This window comes from Sorex fumeus, unplaced genomic scaffold, assembly GCF_029834395.1.
Source record: "Sorex fumeus unplaced genomic scaffold, SorFum_2.1 ptg000041l, whole genome shotgun sequence".
NCBI classification, from domain to species: Eukaryota; Metazoa; Chordata; class Mammalia; order Eulipotyphla; family Soricidae; genus Sorex; species Sorex fumeus.
Window position 1 is genome coordinate 41,036 of NW_026606098.1, and position 25,346 is coordinate 66,381.

A 25,346-nucleotide genomic window follows, 5' to 3' on the forward strand; every position below is an offset into this window, starting at 1 on the left:
TGTTTATAACAGAGGATGATTAAAGTAGAAACAAATAAGCTACTATGCATATAGTTATAAAATATTTACTAATTGATCTTTCCTTTTCTTCAGCCAAATTTCTCATATTGTAAGTTTACATTTTGAGCTTCTGTGTTCTCATTTCTTATTTAATCTTTAAAGTGCTATGATTTGGCTTTTCCCAACACTGTTTTTTTTTTTTGAAAGGACATTCCCCACTGTCTTTTTGGTTGCCAAATACTGGGACATTTTCTCGTCCTTTTCTGAATTATTTGGTGCTACTTGACTGCTCTATATTGCCTGAAGTTCTCTTCTTGTTTGGTTTCTTTTTTTCCTTTCTCTTCTGTTTCTTTCAGCTCTCTACCATTCTGCCTTTAACTCTAAAAAACTGCCACACATTAATTTTTTTTAAATTTTATCTCAAACTTCTCTCTCATCACCATACCAACACCTATAGCTTCAGTTTATACTAACTGCAACTCATATTCCCTGCCTACTGTTTTACAGACCTATTTTTCCAACTAGGTATTGTCTTCAGATATAGCTTTCTTTCCACTGGATCTTGGAAAATACAAGGAAATATCTTATATCAATATGTCTGAAACAGAATCGCCTCCTTTTAAATCATTCTTTCATACCCAAATCCTGCTACAACAAAATGCTGTCCCCATTCTTATTATTTTGTTCCTTGGCAAGTAATCAGAAGGGCATAATAAAAGATTCTTGTTTTCCTCACTCACTTTATAAGCAGTTCAGCTATACCATCTCAACTGGATAATATTGACCATACAACAATATTTTTTTTCTTATTTCCATTCCAAGCTTTCTCATCCTACAGACATTGAAATCATTGAATTTAAAGCATCTGATGTCTTCTTTGTTGTCTTACTGATTTTTTTTTGGTGGATTGAGGGTGTCTAGACACCACTCGAGGTGGTAATCTAGAGGCAGTCTCAAGGGCTCTAGAAGGCACTCCCCAGCGACTCTTTGTGGTTCATTGTGATGGACCAAAAGGTTGTAGGGCTGCTCGCATCTTCCAGAGCTGTGACAGCAACGCTTGGAAGACCCCGTGGTGCTGGGGATCAAACTGGCATTGTCTGCATGCAAGACATGCACCCTCACCCCTGTACTATCTCTCTGGCCTGCATCATGATTCTTCAATAAAGCATACTTGGGAACTGGGGTGATATTAGAGGATATCGGGTGTTTCAGTGGCGCACATGGGTTCAATTCCCAGCATCCTCTGTAGTCTGAGATCCCTGACAGGAGTGATCAGTAAGTGCAGACAGAGTCAGTAAGTCCTGAGCACTGCTAGTTGTTGCCAAAAAATTGAGAGAGAGAGAGAGAGAGAGAGAGAGACAGACAGACAGACAGACAGACAGAGACAGAGACACAGAAACAGAGAGATTCCCCTTCTTGCTTCTTTCCATTTGTCACTTGTTCCTTCTTGTCAACAATATAAAGTCCAACTACTTGTAGCTAGTCTTTGCTTTTCTCATTCTTCATTCACACCTAGTGTTGCAACCACCGGAAAAGCTTGGGTTCCTTTAGTGTACCTACTGCTTTCTTACCTCCATCCTATAAGGCTTATTTCTGTCCCTGCACTAGCTATAATTTCCTTGCCTTTGTGCATAGGGACTGGATCTCCATTTATTTCCTCGTTTGTTGCCTTTCACAAGGCTTTCCCATGAAGAGTTGGGTACCCAGCTAGATTATTCCCATGGTCCTATCACACTTTGTTATTTTTGCATTGTGCTAATAGTCTTAAAAGTCTCATTTTCCTCACTATAAGATTTTGGTGAACAGAGACTGTGTTATATTTGTCCTTGTGTCACTGTATTCCATAATGAGGAGTTAATAAGAGTATGCAGAATAAGTAATGTATTGTCTAAGGCAGTCTTACCTTTCATATTCCTGTTCTAGTAAACTTATGAACGCATCATTCTTCTCCATGTATTCTTTGTGTTTTCTCCTTTCTTCCTCCAACTCCAGTATGGTTTGTCTGTGAGAATTTTCTGCCATTAAAAGCTGGTCCAGGATTCGTCTGTATGATTCCTTATATCTTCCCATGACTTTGTCCAACTACAAAAGAACATGTGGTTATGTTATGTTAAGTAAAAATTCACACAATAAAAATTACTCATAGTGCTGCCACCTTTTACTCAGCTAAACATGTGTAGGTTTTTTCTTTCTTTCTTTTTACTAAGTCAGCAGTGGGTTTTAGACCTTATTTAGCCTCTATTACTTATTTTCCTAATTGAAAACCTTTTGATGCATTTCAACACCAATGTAATATTTTTAATGTAATATATTTAACTATCCTTACAATTTTCCTAGAGTGAATAATTGGTGCTTGTGGAGGTATCAAAACAATTTCCACATACCTCTTTGCTGACAGTTTCTCTCCACAGAAACCATAAAACCATAAAATAGGAATGATGGTAAGGGAGGGAATCCCTGTATAAATGTTTGATTCTGCCTGAGTTGAGCTATCTTAGATATTTCTCCTTCCCAACCCTCCATATATTACTCACCTGTATGTGCCTCTTGACTCGCATCTGCGGTCTGTTTCGCTATATTATGCATCAAGGTGTGTGTGTGTGTATGTGTGTGTGTGTGTGTGTGTGTGTGTGTGTGTGTTTAATCAATAATCAATTCTGATTGGGTATGTAGTGTGACTGTGACCAAATATAAGTGTCAATCCTTCCTGATTTCCATTTCCTTTTTATGTTTCTGTTATAAAATAACAGTGTGTGTATATATATATGTATGTATATATGTGTATATATGTATACATATATATATATATATATATATAAATGGCGCGCTTCTAATAAGATTTACTTGACAAAGAATCTAAGGCATAAAATGGCCAAGCCATTTCATAAAATGAGCATAACAAAGATAGCCCCACATCTGAAACCCAACTAATTCTCACTTCTCTAAATATTTAGGCTGATTGTCGAGTTTTCTAGTGTGGTTTGTAAAAGTGATTTAACACGCTTTTGAAAAAAACTTTATAATATCACTTTATAATATTGCCTGTTTCAATAAATGCAGTCAGTGCTTTGGTGGAAATGAAGAGTGCTTCAACAAAGCAACACAGTTGAACAGCCCCTGTGCTTTTGCATTGCTTGTTGGTAGTAGCTGTTAACTCATGATCATTTTCTGAGGGGGAAATTGTAAGTTAATTTCCTGGATTTCAAGTCCTCCAAAATAGTCAGAGAAATTCAAATCAGCCACTTTTTGAATTTGAGAATGACGTAGTGGCAGAATAAATATTAATTTTAAAAATTGCTAATTGGGACCAGAGAGATAGTACAGTGGTAGGTCCTTTGCTTTATTTCACCGTTTCAATTCCTAGCACCCCATAGCAGCTCCTGAACTCTGCCAAGTGGTGATCTTTCAGTGTAGAGCTAAGAGTCCTTGAGCACTACTGGGTGTGGCCCCAAACCAAATATTTAAATAAATAAATTGGCAGTTGACTTAGAAAGACATTTAATTTTTCACACATTCTGTCCAAATTAATAGGTTAGTAATTATTACAGTTTAGTAATCATTACAGGATTACAGTAATCATTACAGATATGTAACGAATTAGAAATGAAAAACTAAAGGAGGCTTGAATGAAAAAAAAAAAAGATTTTTATACTTGATCACTTTTTGTAACTATATGGGCATGGGCCCAGAGAGAGAAAACTCAAATCTTATTTAATCCACTATTGATTTTCATTGTTCTTTTTCACCCTTAGTTGTTTGCTTGATGGGTCTCTGGGTCAGGAAGTTGGAAAAGCTCCTTTCCCTTTATTAGTTCTGTGACTAATGGTCTCTGCTACTTCAGCCTCATCTCTTCCATCCTACTCTCTGCAGTGACAACCTGGTCTTCCATTTGTAGGTTTATGCTACTTTCCTCTTCAGAGCTAAAATTGTCTTTCACCCTCTAACCTTTTGACATTCAGCCCTATTCCTATTGAGACCTTCCTGTCTTTTTTGTTTTGTTTTGCTTTGTTGTGTGTGTGTGTGTGGGGGGGGGGGGGGGGCGGAGGGCATGTTTGGCAGTGCTCAGGTTTCCTGCTGGCTCTGACTCTGTGCTCAGGGATCATTCCTGTTCGGGCTTGGGGGACCTTTTGGGTTAGTGGGATTGAACCTGCAAATGGTCTTTCTACTATACTAACCCTCCAGCCCCCAGAACTGCCCTTCTTTCTCACCAAACTTGCAGCCATAATGGACTCGGGAAGTCTGTCAAACATTCTACGGTGCTTCACTCAGTTCTGAGAACTAGAAATCTTTCTCCTTTTCTACACCAAACTTACCCTGTTCTTTGTAGCTTTTTCTGATCGTTCTTGTTTTGTTTTATCAGTAGCATGCCTAATTTCCTAAGCTTTCCGTTTATCATATTCCAATACCCTTGAAAAATATCTTGAATTTACTGTTCGCTTTTTGGTGCAACCACAGAGAAACTCATGCTTGTCAGCAGCAGTAAAATTTAATTTAAAACAATTTTTTGGTGTAGGGAGAGCGTCTTCAGTGACTGTCAGGGGTCCAAGGCCACCCGGATGATGGAGAGGTGGCAGGAGAAGGCGGGGCAGCCTGTGTTACCAGGAATTGAACTTGGGCCCTGTCTCTTTCCAGGCCTGTGCTCTATCTCCCCAACTCAGCAGCAATGATTCTAAAACTTGAACAGTGATGGGAAAAGTTTAGTTGTTACCTTGCAAAGGGAAAGTTCCCAAAGAGTCACTAATTGTAGTTATTTCAGCAGATAATTGAAATTTTGGAGCACTTTTATTTCTCTATAATCATAAAGAATGCCTTCTGGAAAATATGCAAGTCATTCTCAATTCACTGTCTTCTCATTTCTGATCAACCAAACGAGGGCCCTGGTGCTTCCGGAACTAGCTGTATTTTCCACTCCCTATGTGCCTGAGCTTGGTCAGCCACTTCAGTATTTTATCCTTCAGGCATTTCCTTCATAAATTAAGTGCTTGGATTTGATTTCTACAATCAGTTCTAATACCACAGTTCTTTCAAGGCTACAGCTATGGGTTAACTGCTGTGCTGCATATACTTAGCACTGTGATGGGTTCCTTGAGGAATACGAGATAATTTGAAGTTTTGATGCCTCCACCCTGACCAGGAAGATAATATACCTGCACATGACACCATTAGGGACAGTTTAGGGGGAGTAGGGGGAGGGTATCATGTAGTGTTTAGGGACTATATGAACCACTCTTTTCTTTTTTTTTTTAATCTATTTTACTTGCAAAATGGATCAAGCTAGAAAAGATGAAATTTCTTGAGTGTTTCAGAGGGTGTTAAGGACAGAAAAATTTTGAAAGATGTCTTTTTCATGTTAGCTGTGCAATCACTTCTGCTCATTAATCCAGTCCTTAATGTCCTGTGTCCTGACCCTATTTCCAGACACAACTGAAATCCGTACCCAGGACAAAGCACAATGTGTTCCTTAGGTTAGATCCCTGGAGGTTCTTCTCTGATCCAAGTGCATAAAGAATCAAGGCTCTTTCCATTTTTTTGCTTTCAGTTACTTAACGTGTGTTTAGAAAAAAAAAATAATTACCTTTGTTTTATTACCTTCTGAATCACAAACCACCCTCATTTTTTGAGTTGAATCTTTGCACTGTTATTTTCTTTCTCTTTCTTCTTTACCATCGGCTCTTAGAAGATTGACCTCTTTTTTGTTTTTGTTTTTTGTATTACCATGAATATATGGATAGAGATTAAACTAATACAGAAGACAGAGAAATTATCCATTTTAGCGGACCCAAATAATAGAAACGATATTCACAAAATGCCTGTTCTTCCTTCACTTTTCTGAACCCTGTGTATGTTTGATTATAATACTGGAGTCCTAAAATAGACTTCCATCATCTCATTGCTTTGGTATCTTAGATTCAGGGCGGATGTTGAGGAGGGGGGAGTCGGAGGGGGAAGAGGCATGATTTCTTTACACTGTAGAGCAGTTGTAGACCCTCTGAAAGTTCTTGTGTGTCTTCATTGTCACTCTGAACAGTGATAGTCTTCTCTCCTTTTGGTCATCTACTAAGCCACAAGTCACTGGCTTCCAGTCTATCTTTCCACCCCTAGACAGGGTAACATACTGGGTGATTTGCCGGTTTAGCTGATCTCTCATAGGGCTCTTATGCTTCAGCAGCATCTTCCCTCTGCCCTCAAGGCACATGTTTGAAGCTCATGCTTTTTTGTTTGTTTGTTTGTTTGTTTGCATTTGAGACCATATCTGGCACTGATCAGGGATGACAACTGGCTCTGCATTCAGGGATCACTCCTGACATCCTGCCAGGGATCAATCCCAGTTTCACTGTATGCAAGGCAAATGCCTTACCTACTGTACTGTCTCTTTGGTCCCATCCCAGTGGTGTTTTGGAGGTTGGGGGTGGGGGCAGGAGGTGCAATATCTGGTAGTACTCAGAGCCTACTCTGGCTCTGCACTCCAAGATCACACCTGGCAGTTGGACCATAATGGTATGGCCAGTTCTCATGTTTCTTCTGCATTTTTTTTCCTTTTTGGGTCACACCCAGCAATGCTCAGGGGTTACTCCTGGCTTTTCACTCAGTAATTACTCCTGCTGGTGCTTAGGGGAACCATATGGGATGCTAGGGATTGAACCCGGGTCACTGCGTACAAGGCAAATGCCCTACCTGCTGTACTATCGCTCCAGCCCTTCTTCTGCATTCTTAACCCCCTCTACACACACACACACACACACACACACACACACACACACACAGTTTTTCCCCCATCCCTTTTTAGACCCGTACCCAGCAATCTTCGGGACTTACTCCTGCCTCTTTGCTTGGGGATCACTCTTGGAGGGCTCAAGTAATGTGGTACTGGGGATTGAACTTGGGTCAGCCAGCCTCCAGCCCCTCCAGCCCTTTTTGTCTTCTTCCAGACTTTAGCCCATTATGGTCCTCTCTCTCTCTCTTAATATTTGAAGCCCCCTCTCTCATCAAAGACATGGTCAATCCTGCATTTGAAAAAAGCACATGCATGCAACATATGCAAAACAGGAGGAGGAGTGTTTTCCATATGGCTTAATTTTTAGGGTTCTTCATCTCACAGTATCTTCCTAGGCCATACCTCAGCCCCAGCAGTGTGTTAGCTTTGTCTGATTGTGGCAGGAAGCTGCAGGGACATTGGCTGAACTGCAGAGACTCATGTCGACCTAGCCACATCTAGAGACAGTTTCCTCCATTTCCTGTTGTCTCTAAGAAATGCTAAGCTTGCCACCCTGGGTGAGAAACCTCAGCTGAGCCCAGGAGTGAGTGAAGAGATCACGATCCCCAAAGAGATCATGGCCACCCGTAGGAGCAGGTGTCTTTCTACCTGTGAAGTACTAGAGTACCGTTAACTTTGTTCTCACCTCCGCATGTTTGCTTAGGGTATAAAAAGAGAAATGAGCCCTCATTTGGTGCTCAATACTTTGGATGTGAATCCTGCTGAGCCTGTGCCTGTACTTCATAAAACTTTTTCCTGAAGCCTTTAGTGTCCTGAAACTCCATTCAGGATTCCCAGTACATAGTATTTTGTAAAATTTGTATTAGTAATGCATTTTTCACTTGTAATCTCACAAGACTGCCTTAAAAAAAAAAAAAACCAACAACCTCATCCTACTTTCCTTGCTAGGTAGTTTTGGAGAGCCTGTGAACCTTTCCAGTAGAGGGAAGTTTATGTGGTTCCACACTTATTTCCATAGTTAAGTTATTGCTAGCCATCTTGGTATAGGAAATGAGTCCAGAAATGTTTTACTGACTGCTGTACCATTTTGTCAAAGGTGGCAGACCAGAGATTTTATTGCAAAATGAATATGTCTTCTCATTCCCAATACTGGACACTTGTGGATAGCAGAAAAGTTTTAAAACATATGCAGCCAAAAGCTCTGGAACTTTCCCTTTAAGTTTCTGGCTTCAGGATTTCTCCATGTGAATTGCTTCCATTTCTCCATGCAGTTAAGAGTTCCATCTGCCTGTGCACTTAAGAGTGTGCTCACTATTTTCTCTAATGTTTCAAGTACTTTTAGTGATGTGATTTCATGACATGCAGCCCACCATGTTGCTGGAACTGGAATGGTGATGTTCTACCTGACTAATCCTGCTCATCCTGTGGATCTGACTTTCCTGATACTTCACCATAAGACGCCTGGGGCTTTGTGATTTTTAATCATGGAAGTGAAAAGAAGAGTAATTGTATGCTCCTGTGATCATATTTTATCCTTCATTCAGACATTGGGTGCTCTGAAGACAGGAACCATAAGATTTTTATACAGTAGAAATTACCAAATAATGTTTAAAACTTAAAGTATACAGTTGCAGAAATTATGAACTTGAAGAATAACACTGGACCAGAGAAATAGCTTGAGGTTCAGGGGTACATGACTTGCATGCACAAGACCCAGAGTTCTATCCCTGGCACCATCTGACCCACCAAACACCTTTGAATGTGGCCCTTGTGACCCACAGCACTGTTGCATCGCAGACCACAGCATTGAACTCTCTGACCCTTTTGTTTGAGTATCAGCAGCAGTGACCCTGGATCACTCTGAGGATTGCTTGGGAGGTGTTTATACACACACACACACACACACACACACACACACACACACACACACACATATATCATCATCATCATCATCATCATCAACATCAAGAGAAAACTTCCTTGTTTTTTATAGTACCTTTATAAATTCAAGGTCCAAGGTATTCTATTTTCCTTGATATCCTATTTTGAATAATAAAACTATATTAGAAATATATGAGAATTAAGACTACCTCTTTACTAAGATGAACTGGGTTAGTCAGGAATAGGTGATTGAAGCTGTAGTAGACTCAGCTTTCCTCTCAACAAACCCACTATACCAGTCCCCAACCCCAGCCCCATCCTTTGTTCTAGCTCACAGGCCTCCACCAGTTTTATTTTTATCTGAAGTCAGTTTTTCTACTATCTGATGTAAGTCAGAAGAGTTTGCTTTTCTAAGTTGTTCTCCTTAAAGTAGATAAATTCACTCTAGTTTGTCCGAGACATTGTGGGAATGTTTTACATTTTTCAAAAAGAACATTATGAGCTAAATAAAAGGAGGAAGAATAGAACAAAACAGAAGAAAAATAAACTTTTAGTCTTCAGATCTTTATTCTGATCTCTGTTGCTGCCACAAATGTTCTTCATGGGAATATTGTCCTCTCTTTTCTCCAGCCTTATCTAGGGAATCTTAATCAAATTTCTCCTGCACTCTTTATTCTCCTTTCACATGTTCCTTCCTGGCCAGAAGAGTGTAGGTCACTGGTTCATTAGATAGATAGAGTTAATGGCACTCACAGAATTGGACAGAATCGTGCCGTGAAAAGTAAAATCTATAAGGGGGGAATAAAAGTTGAAAGAAAGTGGACAAATCATATAGCTGAGAAAATTGAGAAGAGCCACCAAAGAAGGATGGATTTGTAAAGGAGCACCCCTATTTTGAGTACTTTCAGGGTGCATTTTGCAGAGTTTGGATTGCCAGCTTTGGCAGAGAGTCGGAGTATTTCCAATTTTTAACAAGTGTCATAGAACTATTTTGTAACTAAAACTTGTTCCGACTGATTTCAGCATAAGTCTGGGATCACTCTGTTCCGTTTCATACTAATGTGCCAAGCAGTTGTACCATTTATGGCATTTTGTTAGTATAGTCGCAGTGATTATTAATTTGCTTTTGTGCCTATGTGGGCTGGGAAGTTGTGTCTAGTGAGTGCTTTTTCAGTCACCGTGAGGGGAGCCAGGATATGGTTTTAACACTATTGACTTGAGTGCAGCTTCAGTTTCTCTTGTTTAAAATTTGGATTAAAACACAAGTCAACAGACTTTGGGTGGTCTCATCCTCACCCCTCTGAGAAACAGATCCATATAACCAAACTCTGTCACAGTTTGGCAAGACAGTAGTCTCCTCATGAGACACCCAAGATGAGAATAGTAAGGATAATAGAGGTCGATTCTGAGGTAGGTTGCCAGAACTTATGTGGGGGAGATTTGTCCAAAATTTGCTTTCATTCTCTCCAGCCTTAACTCAGGCTCCGAGTTGTTTCCTTTTAATAAAAATGAAAAATTATGAAATTTTCCATTGAGGCCTCAAAGGAAAATAGAAGAATAAAATAGGGATGCCAAAAAGTTTCAGAAAAAGTCTGCAAATAAAGAAGCAATCTGTGCCACATCTCGGGATAGTGGTGTCCATGTTGGACTGCTCATCTTTGCCATATTCATTCTTTGGCATTTGGTGGGGAAAGGTCTTTGCTGTCATTAAAATTTGGAAGGAAAAAGAGGGTATGTACTCATCTAAAATATATGCTTTGTAAAACTCTTGGATAGTGCTTCAGATCATTTCCATTCATGCTCAAAATTTCTATGACATAATACTTTAGTGTTTTCAAAGAAATTAACCTCTGTGGTTGAACTTTATCTGTTTTTTATTATAGCCTGAATAGTCTGAATAATCTTCAAGTCCCCCCAAAGTAGTGCAGGTTTGTGGTTAAGGGGAGGAGGAGGAGAAGGGTTTATCATGCATTCGGTAGGTCTTGGTCTAAAGTCAAGATATAAACCAAGAAGCAGAGAGATAGTACACTGGTTAAGGCCTTACATGTAGCCATTTTAATCTCCAGCATCACAAACAGTCCCCCAGGCACCATCAGCAGTGACCCCTGAGCACAGAGCCTGGAATAACCCCTGAGCACTGGTTAAGCCTACTGGAAAAAAAGGTAAACTAGTAAGGAACATCCTGTTCATGATTTGATTGGCCTTCTTTTCTTTTTCAGAGGATGTGTAATATTTTTCTCCTTTCAGTAAATATTAAATGACTTCAAGCGTAAAACTGTGAAGAATAAAGAAAATCTGTATATGCTGTGCTCATCTACCAGGTCCAGAGCTTGCCTGATTAAGTAGTTTTTTTCTTCCTTTCTTTTTTTTTTTTTTAATTTTATTGAATCGCCTTGAGATAGCGCAGATACTGTGAGCTTATCATGTTTGGTCCATTATCTACTTTCAGCACACATCTCCCATCCCGAACGATTCCTTGACTACGAAGGAGTCATTCCCTTTCTCCTCCCACGTGCATGCATTGATGGGATACATACCTCATTCATTGGTTTTTCATAGACGTCCTCTTTCCATTGGGCAGATTTTGCTTGAATAGCATCTCTCTGGAGAGCCTCCAGCACCTTCTTTGGAGTGACAAACCCATATTGAGCTTCCAAGGAAGCCAAGTCCACTTTTTCAGCCTTTAGAATGGTTATGATTTCATCTCGAGCCTGGAAGAATGAAAATCATTTCAGAAAGGTGACTATCTACCAACAATCTTGCAAGTACATCTTTTTTTTTTCTTTTTTTCTATTTGGGTCATACCCGGCGATATACAGGGGCTGTCATGGCTCTGCATTCAGGAATTACTCCTGGCAGTTCTCAGGGGACCATATGGGATTAGCCATTTTAATCTCCATTTTAATCTCTCTGGGAATCGATCCCCAGGTTGGCCACGTGCACCCTACCCGCTGTGCTATCGCTCCAGCCCTTAAAGTGCCTTTTAGTGATATTTAACTGTTTTTTCCCCTTCCCTTTCAAATATAAACAAATAATATCTGATTATAACAATTTTCATAAATGTGACAAAATCATTATTCCTCCTTTTTACACTTTAATTACACAATAAAATCTAAAAAAAGCATTCACTATACAACTTGGATAACTGTATTTTTCATTGTGTTTGACATGTAGATAATATGTACCTCTCAATGGACTGACATTTGCATTTTCAGGAGTAAGAAATACAGTTCTCCCATATAGGTAGCAATGGCTTTTGATTTTTTAACAGTTATTGGTGCCAGGACAAGTCTAAAAACTCATTGGCATGATGCGTGCAAAAGCCCCCGTACTATTTAAGCCAACCCAGAAATCATCTGGTACTATTGTGAGCCATACATGCTATGCACTGAAGCTCATGAACAGTAAGGGTAGAGGGTGTGACCTTTCACAATGTGCATGCCAGTCTCATGTCATAATGACAGCCTTCTTAGTTGTGATTAATTGCTCTTTGAGTTGGCAGACGAGAATTCTTTATATGTGTACTTATACTTTGTTTTCATGTACAGACAAGTATGAACCACAGGTGTCCATTTCTCTGGCCCCCCTACACACACACACACACACACACACACACACACACACACACCACATTCACGAGCAGCCTTTCCCTTGAAGTCTGCAGGAGAGAATTCCAACTCAGCCAACCTGCAGTTCTCCTTCCAGAATGCTGAGAAGAAACAATAAGTCGTCTCTTGAAAGATCTTCTTGTTGGTGACCGTTACCACCGTGTGGCTTGGGACTAGGAAGGATTGCGTCTGGCTCCCGCTGGGGGTCTTTGTTGGGCTGTGTCTGCTTTCTGTCTTCACATCTTTGGGAACTGTGCTCTTTAATTCGTCTGGGAAATGCCTCGTGAGCCGAGCTCTTCTCCCTGACACTGCTTCTAGAACGCATTCTTTAAGATCTGGAAGGAAGGAAGGAAGGAAGGAAGACATTTGTAACTCTTAATGGAAGTGGAGCTTTAATAACAGCTCCTATAACTTTTTTTTTAACAAGTCTGCACACTTGTTATATTTATGGCAGCCAAAGACTGCATCTCTCTGATGTCTAGAGTAAAAAAGGAGCATTAGCAGATTCATAAATCACAGACTTGTGTACACTTCTGTTTTAAAAATCAACATTAAAAAAATCGTTTTGCTTTGATTAAGATCATTTGTGGCTATGGGTAAACAAACAGTATTTGAAATCATCCACCAGTCATTTCACTTGGAGACTCCAGGTAGACCTCCAGACTGTTTATTTAACATCATTGTAATCTTAAATGTTTTTTGATATAATCGCAAAGTGGCAAAATTGGGAACGGTTTGAAGTTTTTTCAGATTCACATTTTAAAGTTTTCAAAATTTTCTTAGCCTTTGATGACTTTCAATAGAAGTGTCAGAACTCTTGGGTTATTTTGTTATGTCTTATTTGTTTGTTTTGGGGCCACACCAGGCGATGTTCAGGGGTTGCTCCTGGCTCTGTATTCAGGAATTATTCCTGGCAGTGCTCAAGGAACCGTATGGAATTCTGGGGATCAAACCCAGGTCAGTTGCGTGCAAGGCAAGTGTCCTACCCACTGTACCCTCTCCAGCTCCTGCATTATTTTGTTATGATAACAGAAATTTTCACTACACTTGATCTTAGCCAAAAACTGGAGCGATAGCACAGCGGGTAGGGCGTTCGCCTTACAAGCGGCCAACATGGCCGACCCGAGTTCGATTCCTCCGCCCCTCTCGGAGAGCCCGGCAAGCTACCGAGAGTATTCGATATGCCAGACACAGTAACAACAAAGTCTCCAATGGAGACGTTACTGGGCCCGCTCGAGCAAATCGACGATCAACGGGAGGGCCTTTAATTTAATTTAATTAATTTTAATTTAACAGAAATTTTCATCTGTTTCTTGGGTTTTGAGGATTTCATTTTTGTTTTTATTTTGTTTGGGGTTTGGTTTGAGGGCTGCGCCTGGTAATACTCAGAGGCTATTCTCAGATTTGTGCCCAGAGCTTGCTCCCAGAGGTGCGTGGGACGGGGCGGGGGAGCGGGGGGGGGGGGGGGGGTGTTAAACTCAGGTGTTCCATCGGCCAAACATGCATTCAGCCTCTTGACTCATCTCTCCAGAGTCTAGTTTTCAAGGAATGAAGACTGGGTCTCTGGCTATATGCCAAGCACTCTGCTAAAATTCCACACTCATTCTTTGGTAAGACTAACACTTACGTTTAGAACCTTCACCTCTAAAACAGGGACATTATTGACTATTATAATTGACCATTATGGAAACAATATAAAATAAATATCTTAGGGACACTTAACTCCACTTCTGATAATGTAATTGTACAGATTAATTTAAAATAGCAAGAAAAATGGTTACCACCATTGAGGTTCCTAATCTCAAGATCAAGTAACTGGGTGGCTGGAGAAGTGACAAGGAGGTAAGGTGCTTTCTTTGTGTGTGGCTGACTCGGGTTGAATTCCGGGAACCATATATGGTCCCTGAGCTTCCATAGGAGTGACACTTGAGCACAAAGCCAGGAGAGTAAGCCCAAAACACTGCTGGCCCCCAAACAAAACAAACAAACCAAACAATGGTCAAATAACTGTTTAGCTAAGAGTCTATTTCAAAAGTTTCCAAACTTTTTTGGCATATTGCCTCCTTTTCAGAAGCACAGTTACTCAGCACCTCCCTGGAAATCTACGGACTTTAAGTGAACAAAGTAAAAGTACCTCTGGATTGTGCCTGAAACTACCTTTGCCCTCCCTGTCCCCCTCCTCATTCGCGGGCTCCCTGAGAGAGAGAGTATCACTCACTGATTTACTTCAGTGATATGTTGGTGTAGTGCTGACTGGGGTTGCACACATGGTTTTGGTGTGCTAGAAATTACACACTTAGCTGTAACACTGGAATCACCAATATAAATGTCATTGAGATGGAACGTGGTATGTGGTGTGGTACTTGCTATCAGTCTTGCATATAACTCTGAGCTATCCCTTGTGTTCAGATATCCATGTTTTAATGATTGGGGTTATTTGCTTTATGATTTGCACTGGAGACCAAACAGAGAGTTGCAATATAAAAGAGTAGTTAGAAATATAAATTCTGGAACCACATTGCCTGTATTCAAATCTGAACTCATTACTCACTGGTTGTAAATTTTGGGAAAGCCACTTAAGATGGCGGTGCCTCTGTTTTTTCATCTCTAAAATGGGGTTGATAAGAGTAGTATATTTGTCGTTAAAGTTACTGTGAGAATTAAATCATCATGTGTCAGACATTTACATTATACCCAATACGTACCCTTTAAATATCAGCTTTTATTAGTAGTAGTTATAAATCTTTATTGCTCTCTTTAAAAATAATCAAAGTGTGGAGAATAGAAAGTATAGTGCAGCAGGTTGGGCACTTGCCTTGTACATGTCCAACCCAGGTCTGATCTCCACACCCCATATAGTTCTCTGAACCCTGAGCAGAGCCAGGAGTAAGCCCTGAGCACTAACAGGTAATTTGTAATTTAACATTTGAAGAAAAAAAGTCAGTTCCTCAGTTACCAAACAAGATATTTACCTGATATGATGTGAGCATAAATTTGGACAGAGAGCTATAGAGGGACTTGAAAGTATTTGTATTTGCTAGATATTCTGTTTAAAAAGTGAAAGTAGACTATAGACCAAACATGATTGCCACTCAATGCCTCTTTTGCAAACCACAACACCCAAAAGGAGAGCGAGAACAAAAGGGTATGCCCTGCCACAGAGGCAGGGTGGGATGGGGGGGATGGGGGTGGGAGGGATACTGGGATCCGTGGTGGTGGGAAATGGGCACTGGTGGAGGGATGGGTATTTGATCATTGCATAATCGAAACCCAAGCACAAAAATTTGTAAGTCTACAACTGTGCCTCATGGTGTCTCACTAATAAAAAAAAGTGAAGTGATTCTTACTTGAGCACTTTGCTGAGGTAGAGGTAAGGTAACTGTACATCAAAATCATAAGCATTAATGCATTTTTAACATATGACCCAAACTGTAATAATTAAATTTTTAAAGAGTTTGCCAAGGGGTAAAGTCAGAGGAATGAAGGTGACTTTGAGATAGTGGTAGATGAACACTGACAGTACACATAGGTGTGGAGTTGTAGCTATTTTCTGGAGACTGTCATTTCAAGCACCGAGTCAGAAGGAGAGGGACAGACATAGAATGATTGCACTCGTTTGTGAAAAATATATATAGATATATTTTTTTAAGTATGAGACTAATATCCAAGGGCAGTAGAAATACAGACCAGGAGGACTGGTTCATGGTTGGAAGCTTGCCACAAATGTCTGGGGGTCATAGGGCAGTTGGGATAGAGAAAGAACCACTATGACAATATTCGTTAGGAATGATCACTCTGGATAAGAACTGATTGCTAAGGTGTGATAAAGAGATATTCATGAAAACTTTTTAGTACCTATATTGCAAATCATAAGGCCCAAAAGAGGAGAGAGAGAGAGAGAGAGAGAGAGAGAGAGAGAGAGAGAGAGAGTGTGTGTATTCCATAGAGGCAGCAGGCTGGGGGGTGGTGTCAGAAGGGAAGCTGGGGACATTGGTGGTGGGAAATGTGATGGGTGTTGGAACATTGTATGACTGAAACCCAATCATGAACAGCTTTGTAGCTGCGGAGCTCATGGTGATTAAATACAAATAAATGTATAAAGAATAAAATCATCTTTGCAAACAACCCCTCCACTATTATAAATCATAGTGCTACATAAAACCCACTAATAAAGAACCTTAATAGGGTTTGCTTACATCCATAAGACATGCTTAAATCCATGCATTTTCTTGCATGAAACTTATACACCAGTAATAGAAACATCAACATTGTTTTAATTTTAAAATTAATTGAACTCATTTCCCCAGTTTTAGCTTGTTGTTATCACTTAGATGACCAGAGAATCAGAACAACTGAGAAACCTTGAAGGTTTAATAACCTTTGCTTCATCAAATCATTCATCTCCAACCAGCATTTATTTAAGACACAAAGTGCCTTCTAGGTTGCCTTCTGATGGTGTGACTTCCTGACTTTCTTTGGTATAAGTGCTATGCTTTTGCTCAAAAGGTTTATGGGAATACTTCCTAAAACTGGGGTCAAAAAGTTGCACTGAACTGGGCAAGTAAAAATATTTCTGTCATAAATCAGCTATGGGACTTAAGACACTTTAGACTTAGTACCTCAGTGTGTGACGTGAGGAGACGAGAAGGAGGCGATCTCAGCAACTGCCTTTCCCTGTCCTCTCACAGAAACTAGTATGACATGAGAGATTTGTGAGTTGCATCTTACAGGAAATTAACACAAGTCTAAATGCTATGTGTGGAGTTGCAGTAATTCTCTAATGATTTCTACAGGGGAGAGGTGACAATTAAAATTCACATATGGCGGTATTATTATTTTAGTGCTAGGGATTGAACACAGAACTGCATACATATGAGTTATGTACTCTACCACTACCACTGAATTATAAGGAGACTGATAGTCTCCAAGGACAGTCTTCCTTCCCTCCCTCCCTCCCTCCCTCCCTCCCTCCCTCCCTCCCTCCCTCCCTAGCTCCTTCCTTCCTTCCTTCCTTCCTTCCTTCCTTCCTTCCTTCCTTCCTTCCTTCCTTCCTCCCTCCCTCCCTCCCTCCCTCCCTCCCTCCTTCCTTCCTTCCTTCCTTCCTTCCTTCCTTCCTTCCTTCCTTCCGCCCTCCATCTCTCCCTCCCTCCCTCCTTCCCTTCTTCCCTCCCTCCTTCCCTTCTTCCCTCCCGCCTTCCCTTCTTTACCATACAAGATCATTTAGACCTTTTTTTTCCTTTCAGACATTCCCTCCCTTCCACCCTCTCTCTCTCTCCCTCCCTTCCTCCTTTCCTTCTTCCCTCCCTCCTTCCCGCCTTCCTTACCACACAAGACCACTTTAGACCTTTTTTCTTCTTTTCAAACATTCTCTCCCTCCCTCCCTCCCTCCCTCCTTCCCTCCCTCCCTCCCTTCCTTCCTTCTTTCCTTCCTTCCTTCCTATGGTTTTGGTAACTACGTCAGTTTTATAACAGTTTAGCTGCAGTGCCCTACCAACTCATAGTGCCCAAGGCCCTCCACCACTGTCCTTATGCCACCTCTCTCGTCCACCTCTTTCTTCACTCCCACAAGCACCCGCCCCCCTGCATAGTAATTTGTTTTGTAATACCAGGCCAAGAGTTTGTCATTGTTCAGTGCTGTCTATATACCACAGACTAATGAGCTCATGAGATCATCCAATATTTGTACTTCTCTTTCTGACTTATTTTGCTAAACATGACACTTTCCAGTTCCATCCACATTGCAGCAGGCTGTTCGGAGTTCATCAAAGACAGCAAAGGAAATAATTCTGGTAATAATTTTCAGCTGAGAATTGTTTTCTACCCTTGGCAAATCAATCGGTCTTGAAAGGAAAAATTTGAAGGTGTTTATTGTCCATATGTTTATTATTTACCTGGTTTGTCAGTAACACAACACCAACTGATGTTAGTGGCATCCTGCTTTGAAATTAGAGCAGCTTTTTAGAAACAATTTAAATAGTCACCTTCACAATTTTAGCAAGTTGTGTGATTTGTTTTCTCTGTTGCTTATTCTCTTTCTCGCTTTTCCACAGTACACACTTACTGATTATATATAAGGGTCATGCTGAGTATGGTAGTGATGATGATAATGATAGTTTATATGTATTGAGCACTTACTGCACATCTGACATTCTTCTAAGAATTTCACATATATCAACTCATCTGATTCTTACAGATCATCCCATGCAATAAGGAATATTATTTTCTTCATTTAGAGCAAGAATAACAGATAACTTAATAAAGGTTTATTTGCTGATAAGTGACAGAAATGGGATTTAAATCCAGGTAACCCAGCTATAGAACCTGCATTCTTCAAAATCACTTTGCTATGCCTCTATTCTGTGCCACCAGATACATTATAGATAGTGATGCAGACACATCTTCAAATTCTCATAGCCTTACTGAAGAAACTATTGACAAGTAGTTACCTCTCTCTTCCTTCAGGGACCATGGAAGAAGTTATTTATTTGAGAAATACAAAGGCATTCAAGAAAAATCTATTTTTGTAGGGATGTAACTTTGAAGATGGGGGAGAACTGTGGTTGGAATAGCCCAGTCATAAATGAACATATACTGTACATATAATTAGCATCTTAAATATTATGTTTACATACTTAAAAATAATGTCCATATTCTAGTATTTAATAAACTTGAGAAAACTAGATATGCCTTGCGAAAATCATATATTCTGTGCCCCATGAAAATAGTCAGTTATCTTTGATACACACTTGAAGAAAAAGATAGTTGCTTTGGCAATGGGAATATAGAATAATACATTTAATCTGTAATTGTAAAGTCATTAACAGAGTAGGTATATTTAAAACAGGTAAATAGTACATGCTACCGTATAGACATGCTATTATATACAGATAAGTTACCATGTGAGGGGATTATCCATGCATTCTAATTTTGCTAATCTCTATGACTCTTTTGGGATCTCTTGCCTGGTGTTTCTTGTCTGCATAATATATCATTCAACAAGGTGACTGGCTTACTCCTTCCACTTTAGTCTAACATAGAAAACAGGAAATAACTAAACTCAAATAAAAGGAACGAGGAGAGGTCACTGTGGAATTAAGATGTAGTTCTTCATCTTGTAGAACTCTAGACCCACCACAACCCCCATCTTCAAATTTCCATGAAAGTCAAATGCAAGTCTTTTTTTTAAAGGGGGCTAAAATATCCGCTGGTTCTTTACTTCTTGCAATTGCCTGAAAGTCTAAGGTTGTTTTTCTGAGCCCTGTGATACACTCCTGTGCTTATTCCACATACCCAAATATTCATAAGAGGAACAATAGTCTCCTGATAAGAATCATCTATTGATAAGCTACAGAAACGTGTTTACTGCTGCTTATCAATAGAAATTCCTCTGCCGCCATTCATTTTCAGTGAGGTATGTTTTGTAGAATTCCAGGATAATGTAAGCTTCCCTTTAAGAAGGTAATTTGCTGAGCACTGCTCATAAGTGATTGTGAGTTTAGGCAATACTTAATTGCTGCAGAAAACTAAATAGAGTTTTATACAAATCCTCGCTTCTCTTACCTTACTCTTTATGTAAGTTGGGCGAATTCTGCCAGAAGAATGTAAGCCATTTGCTAATGATGATATCTCTAAGCAATCATTTTCTTTTAAAAAGGACCAGGACCTGGAACTTTTCATACTGTTCATTCCTTTTAAGATAATTAGGGTTTTCTTGACCTTCTTGTCCTCTGTGGGTGCTGGTGCTACTGCACTGACATTCTTGCTGGCACTCACTTCTGATCTGTGGACAGACCCATCGTGTGCAGACTTCTGGTCTATGAGGAACGTGTGTTTCCATGTGTTTACAGTGGTGGAGTTTCCTTGCCTTTGTGCCAACAACCACAAAATGATCAGTAATGAGAAGTAATTAAGTATCGAGAGGAAGAAAACAAAGACCTGAATTTCATGATACTCTCATGCTTTGTATTATCAGTGACTTCATTGTTTCTCTTGGCAAATTTTTAATACATCTGTGCTTGGCCCAGGGGTGTGTACTGAGGAAAGAAAAATTTTGTAATAGCAACAGTGGCTTGGGATATTCAGGTTACTCAAAAATAAGAGGGACGGTGGCGGGGTGAGGGGGGTAGGGGTGAAAAGTTGCTTTTATTTATACTAAATAATGATGTCTCACTGTTTCATGAGGTGCCGACAGTGACATAATGCCCAATAGTTTTGCAGAGAGAAAACCTGCTTAGTTATCAATTTAACACAACCCAGTGCATTGTTATCCATTATTATTATTATAGTCATGGCAGAATGGCAGCCTTCAGGAGTGTAAAAGAGAGATAGACTGAGAATCAGGAAACCTGGCTTCTGATACCAGCTCTGCTTTTAATTAACTGGGATCTAGGTTGTCGTTTATAAAATAAGGCTATTAGTCTAGATTGCACCCATGAGATCATTCAGGATGAAACAAGGACCGGGGTTCTTCTCCTTGATCTCTACCCTGTACCTCACCCACCAACACATCCCCTTTCAGCAGGGTTTGGACCTGAGATTAGATGATCTCTGAAGCCCCGGGACTTCCCACTTTAGAATTCTGTGATTCTCTGTTGTCTTGTCTCTATGGAGACAAATACAGTGTACTTGGCCCTGAGAAGCCCATCCTGCTTTGTTTTCCTATGTGGTGACCTCTCTCAATTTTTTTTTTCTTGGGTTTTCAGCCGCTTGAAATCACGGTGGATCTTGGTAAGGATGGAATGATGCGGGAATAGGACAAGCAGAGAACATGTAATTATTTACTTACTTTAGTTACAGGAAATGGCCAGATGTAAATAGAGGTCTGTTTTATCACCTCTCACTAATGTATACACACACACTCCTTGTCAACTCTTACTACAAAAATTAAATGTGGGACCAGGAATATAGTTACCAGATGTTAGGGCCATGCCTTGCATGTCCCTGCCCTTGTTCAGTCCCCTGCACCTCATGTCCTTCCTCTCCCAGAATTGCTCTGGTTGCCCCCACTCAATACTGGGGTGGTCCTGATGGTCCCCTAAACTTGAGCATTCAAGCAGCTCCATACTGTCTGGCCCTTACATTGAACCACTTATCTAGTGGAATTAGAATTATCAGGATTGCCCCCCACCCCCACCCCCAGGTCCCCTGAGTACTGCCTTGGAAACCTCTAAAGAAATTGATTTGGTAGCCAAAAAAAAAAAGTGCGCTTTTCAAGCCTGCGGCTATGAGTTTAATCCCTGATGGTATCCCCTTTGTACCAAACACTGGTTTACTGATTTATCTGAAACACCTCCTGTGCCATAACAGAGTGTGATCGCCCATATACAACCAGAAGGCCCTAATGAGCACTGTCACGAAAGATGTGCAAGCACTGTGACCAGGTGTGCAACCCCTAGAGAGAATGTGTATAAGCAGCATAAGGACTGTGGGCAAGCACTACAACCAGAATGTGTGCTAATAACACAGCTAAATAGTGAGCGTGACCTGATGGTTAGCTGTGTAAACACCGCAGCTAAAGCATGCCTTGCCCAGTGAGTACTGCAACTGAATGCTGAGTAGCCACAGCCGGGCATGTGAGCTGCCCCTGTTCACTGCAGCAATAGATGCAGTGGAAGAGGAGAGGGCTAGAGGGATTGTACAAGAGGTAGTGCACTTCTCTGGCATGCAGCTGACCCAGTTTGATCCCTGGCATCACATGTGATGCCTTGAGCACCGCCATGAGTGACCCCTGACCACAGAGCTAGGAGTAAGCCCTGAGCACCACCAAAGGAGGCCCAAACTCCCCAACCCCAATAAAAAACAGTGGGAAGGGAGAAGGAAGAAGGTAAAAGTGAAATGTCCTTGATCGTTAACTTTTCTTTATCTTATAAAGATGAAGAAATAGGACAAGCAGAGAACATGTATCAGTATTGCTTATTCTACATAATATGTGTTGTTTAGATGTAAGGTTATCTCTACATACCTAGTTATTTTTATGTTTGAGAATAGAAAGAATATTTTGCGTATATAAAGGAACATCAAATACCCCAGTGGAAAAACTGATTTTGGTATGATCATTTGTTGTAATGTTGAAGTCGCCAATCAAAAATACCCATTAGAAAAAGGAAAATAATATTAATAATGTTAGTATATACTTGTTTAGTACTTATCAAATATAGATCTGTTCTAAATGTTTTCCTATGATTAACTCATTTAGTTCTAACCCAAACTTTTATCATCATTTGCAGAGGAGAAAACTGAAACTCATAGCTATTAAGTAACTTGATATAGGTTACGTTGCAAGAACATTACAGAACCAGGTTCTGTCTGGGAAGTCTGGCTTCAGAGTCCAGCAAAGTCCTATTATGAAAACCTATATAGTAAAGAAAAATCCCTGTAATAGTATTCAACAAACATTCATGAAGTGCCTCTGGTGTCAGGTTGTTTTTATGTTAGACTATTTTCATGCTTGAAATCATGTTCTAATTTTTGATATGGATGTAGTAAATTCTGGATATCCAGAATTAGATAAAAATCTGGATAAGCTATATTTACAATACCCTGGCCCACTTCTGCAATTGTTCCATTCAGTAAAGATGAACTTTTTCATACATTTCTTATCTACAGAATTTTGTTTGATTTTTTTTCTTTCTTACCTTTTTTTTTTTTTTTGCTTTTTGGGTCACACCTGGCTTGCTGAGGGGTTACTCCTGGCTCTGCAATCAGAAATTACTCCTGATGGTGCTCGGGGGACCATATGGGATACTGGGATTGAACCCGTGTCAGCAATGTGCAAGGCAAATGCCCTACCTGCTGTACTGTCGCACTGGCTCAGAAACTCGTTTGAATATACAGTTATTTTTCAGCTAAAATTTGCTTTTCCCAACCTCTTTACTGGCATCTTGGGATGCATCTTGGACTCCCAAGATGCCATTAAAAGAGTAGCACATCATGGAAAGAGTTTGAGATTATGGAATCATATGGGTGGACTTAAATCACAGTTCTAAAGGTTAGCTTTTAGACCTTGAATGAGTAACTAAACTTCACTTGGCCTTCCTATGTAAAAATGGAGATAATAGTAGTTGGTACTAAATTTATTTGTCATGAATTTATTGTTTTGGCAATGGGACCTATTCCTTCCTTCACCCCCAGTATTCCACAGAATTGGCTCTCAGTAGTGAATCATTGGCTCATGGGATCATGCATTCTTCAGAAGAGCTGATTGAGTCTGGGTGGAAGCTGCTTTGTGGTAGATTTATCTGTGAACCACTGACTAGAAATTTTGGGAAAGAATGGTTTTAAGAATATAATTATAAAAGTAACTAACATGAGTAGAACCCTTACCACACAATACTTGGTGTTAACTATTTAATTTAAAGAATTATAGCTTGAAGTGAAGGATGGAAAGGCCTTGATAAAGGTAAATTAAGAGTGGAGACTCTCAAGAAAATATTAAAGACAAATTAATATCAGCATCACAGTAGTGCTGCGCGTGTGTGTGTGTGTGTGTGTGTGTGTGTGTGTGTGTGTAGATGTAACACTAGGTTCCCAAGACTTATTGGAAACCTTCAGTAATGTCAGTAAGCTTTAAAAATGTTTGAGCATATGTAGACAAATCTTCTCTTCCTTCTTATTTCTCGACTTAAGTCCTCACACGCAGAAAATGAGCTGTGCTACTCTTATTTGACAATACCTTTAAAAATCATTTGACCTGTTATGTCTGTGACATCTTATACAACAGTGTCATTAAAACTCCATTTGGCAGGAAATTTGGGATGAATTGTTTTGTTGCAACATGGCGCGTAATGCAAGGCAAGTCTGCATTATCTATAGGCCACTCATCATCCAGGAGCAAAGCTGGGCGAGGTTAAGAACCTCAAATGTGAATGCATCTTGCTCCCATATTTTGCTGAATGTATGAAACAGTCCATCTGCTAGCTTTACATTTCCACTTGGATTTCCCTCTCTCTACATGGAACCTTTAAGCTATTACTTGCTTCCCTCCAGGGGGAATGGAAAGAGATGTAGTAAGATTATGGGGTTTTTAGCAGAGCTGGTTGAGCCCTTAATGTTAACTGTCTCATGGTAAATGTGATTCATCTATGAAAATACTGACTATAAATAGATGTTAATAGTGCCCAGTTGCAAAACAGCCAGATTGTGCTTGCATGGCCACATTAGGGAAAAAAATCTCGTTGAGTGTTTTATTTGGTTTCTCTTAAAATTAAAAAAAAAATTTAATGTTTCCTTTTATTACTCTAGTCATCCATATTTGAAGACACTAAATTCAGCCAGCTGCAGTAAAGCTAATCTGATGGCTAAAAAAAGACACTTGAAAAACCAGATAACCTAATTTAGTCATTGGCATGCTTTATATTTTTCTTCCATTTTCAGTAAAAGTCCATTGGACATTCCCTTAGTGGCGTTTTTTCCTTGTAGGGAGGACATAAGGCTTCAGAGAGGGGATTGGGAATGTAGGATTCAGATCCAGATTTCAGGGTTTCGGAATCCAAAGAGAAAGCCAAGTTACAGAAAGAATAAAGTCAGGTATGAGGGTTAGAGGGCTGTGTTGTCATCATGTCATCCCTCTCCTGTAGAACCAAACACACAGAATCTTTTTTCTTTTAATTGAATCACTGTGAGATAGTTACAAAGCTTTCATGATTGAGTTTTAGTTATAAAATGATCAAACACCCATCCCACCACCAGTGTACATTTTCCATGACCAATGTCCCCAGTATCCCCTCCCACTACCCCCACCTGACCCCACCCCCTGCCTCTATGGCAGACACTTTCCTTCTTACTCTCTCTCTTCTTTTGGGCATCATGGTTTGCAATACAGATACTGAGAGCCATCATATTTGGTCCTTTATCTACTTCAGCACACATCTCCCATCCCAAGCAATCCCTCCAACCATCATTGACTTAGCAAACACACAGAATCTCCAGATCACCTGCTCAGTTGTTCCAGAGCTCTATCCTCTGGATGTAGTTTCTTTTTTTTTTTTTTTTCTGCTTTTTGAGTCACAACCGCCATGCTCAGGGGTTACTCCTGGCTCTGCTCTCAACAGTTACTCCTGGCGGTGCTCGGGGGAACATATGGGATTCTGGGAATTCAACCGGGTCGGCTGCGTGCAAGGCAAATGCCCTACCTGCTGTGCTAT

General features: G+C 40.1%; 1 protein-coding gene across 1 annotated transcript in view; it reads right to left on the reverse strand.

The window, feature by feature from the left end:
• Positions 1-1,903: 1,903 nt before the first annotated feature.
• LOC130028783 (filamin A-interacting protein 1-like) overlaps positions 1,904-25,346 on the reverse strand; it is a gene marked incomplete at its 3' end in the record, with an annotated part of 212,131 nt that continues 188,688 nt past the window's right edge. The window contains exons 2-4 of the mRNA XM_056119631.1: positions 12,284-12,539; positions 11,134-11,307; positions 1,904-2,082 (exon numbers count right to left, since the gene is read on the reverse strand). Of these exons, the coding sequence (XP_055975606.1) occupies positions 1,904-2,082; positions 11,134-11,307; positions 12,284-12,529 (599 nt within the window). The remainder of the gene's footprint in view (positions 2,083-11,133; positions 11,308-12,283; positions 12,540-25,346) is intronic.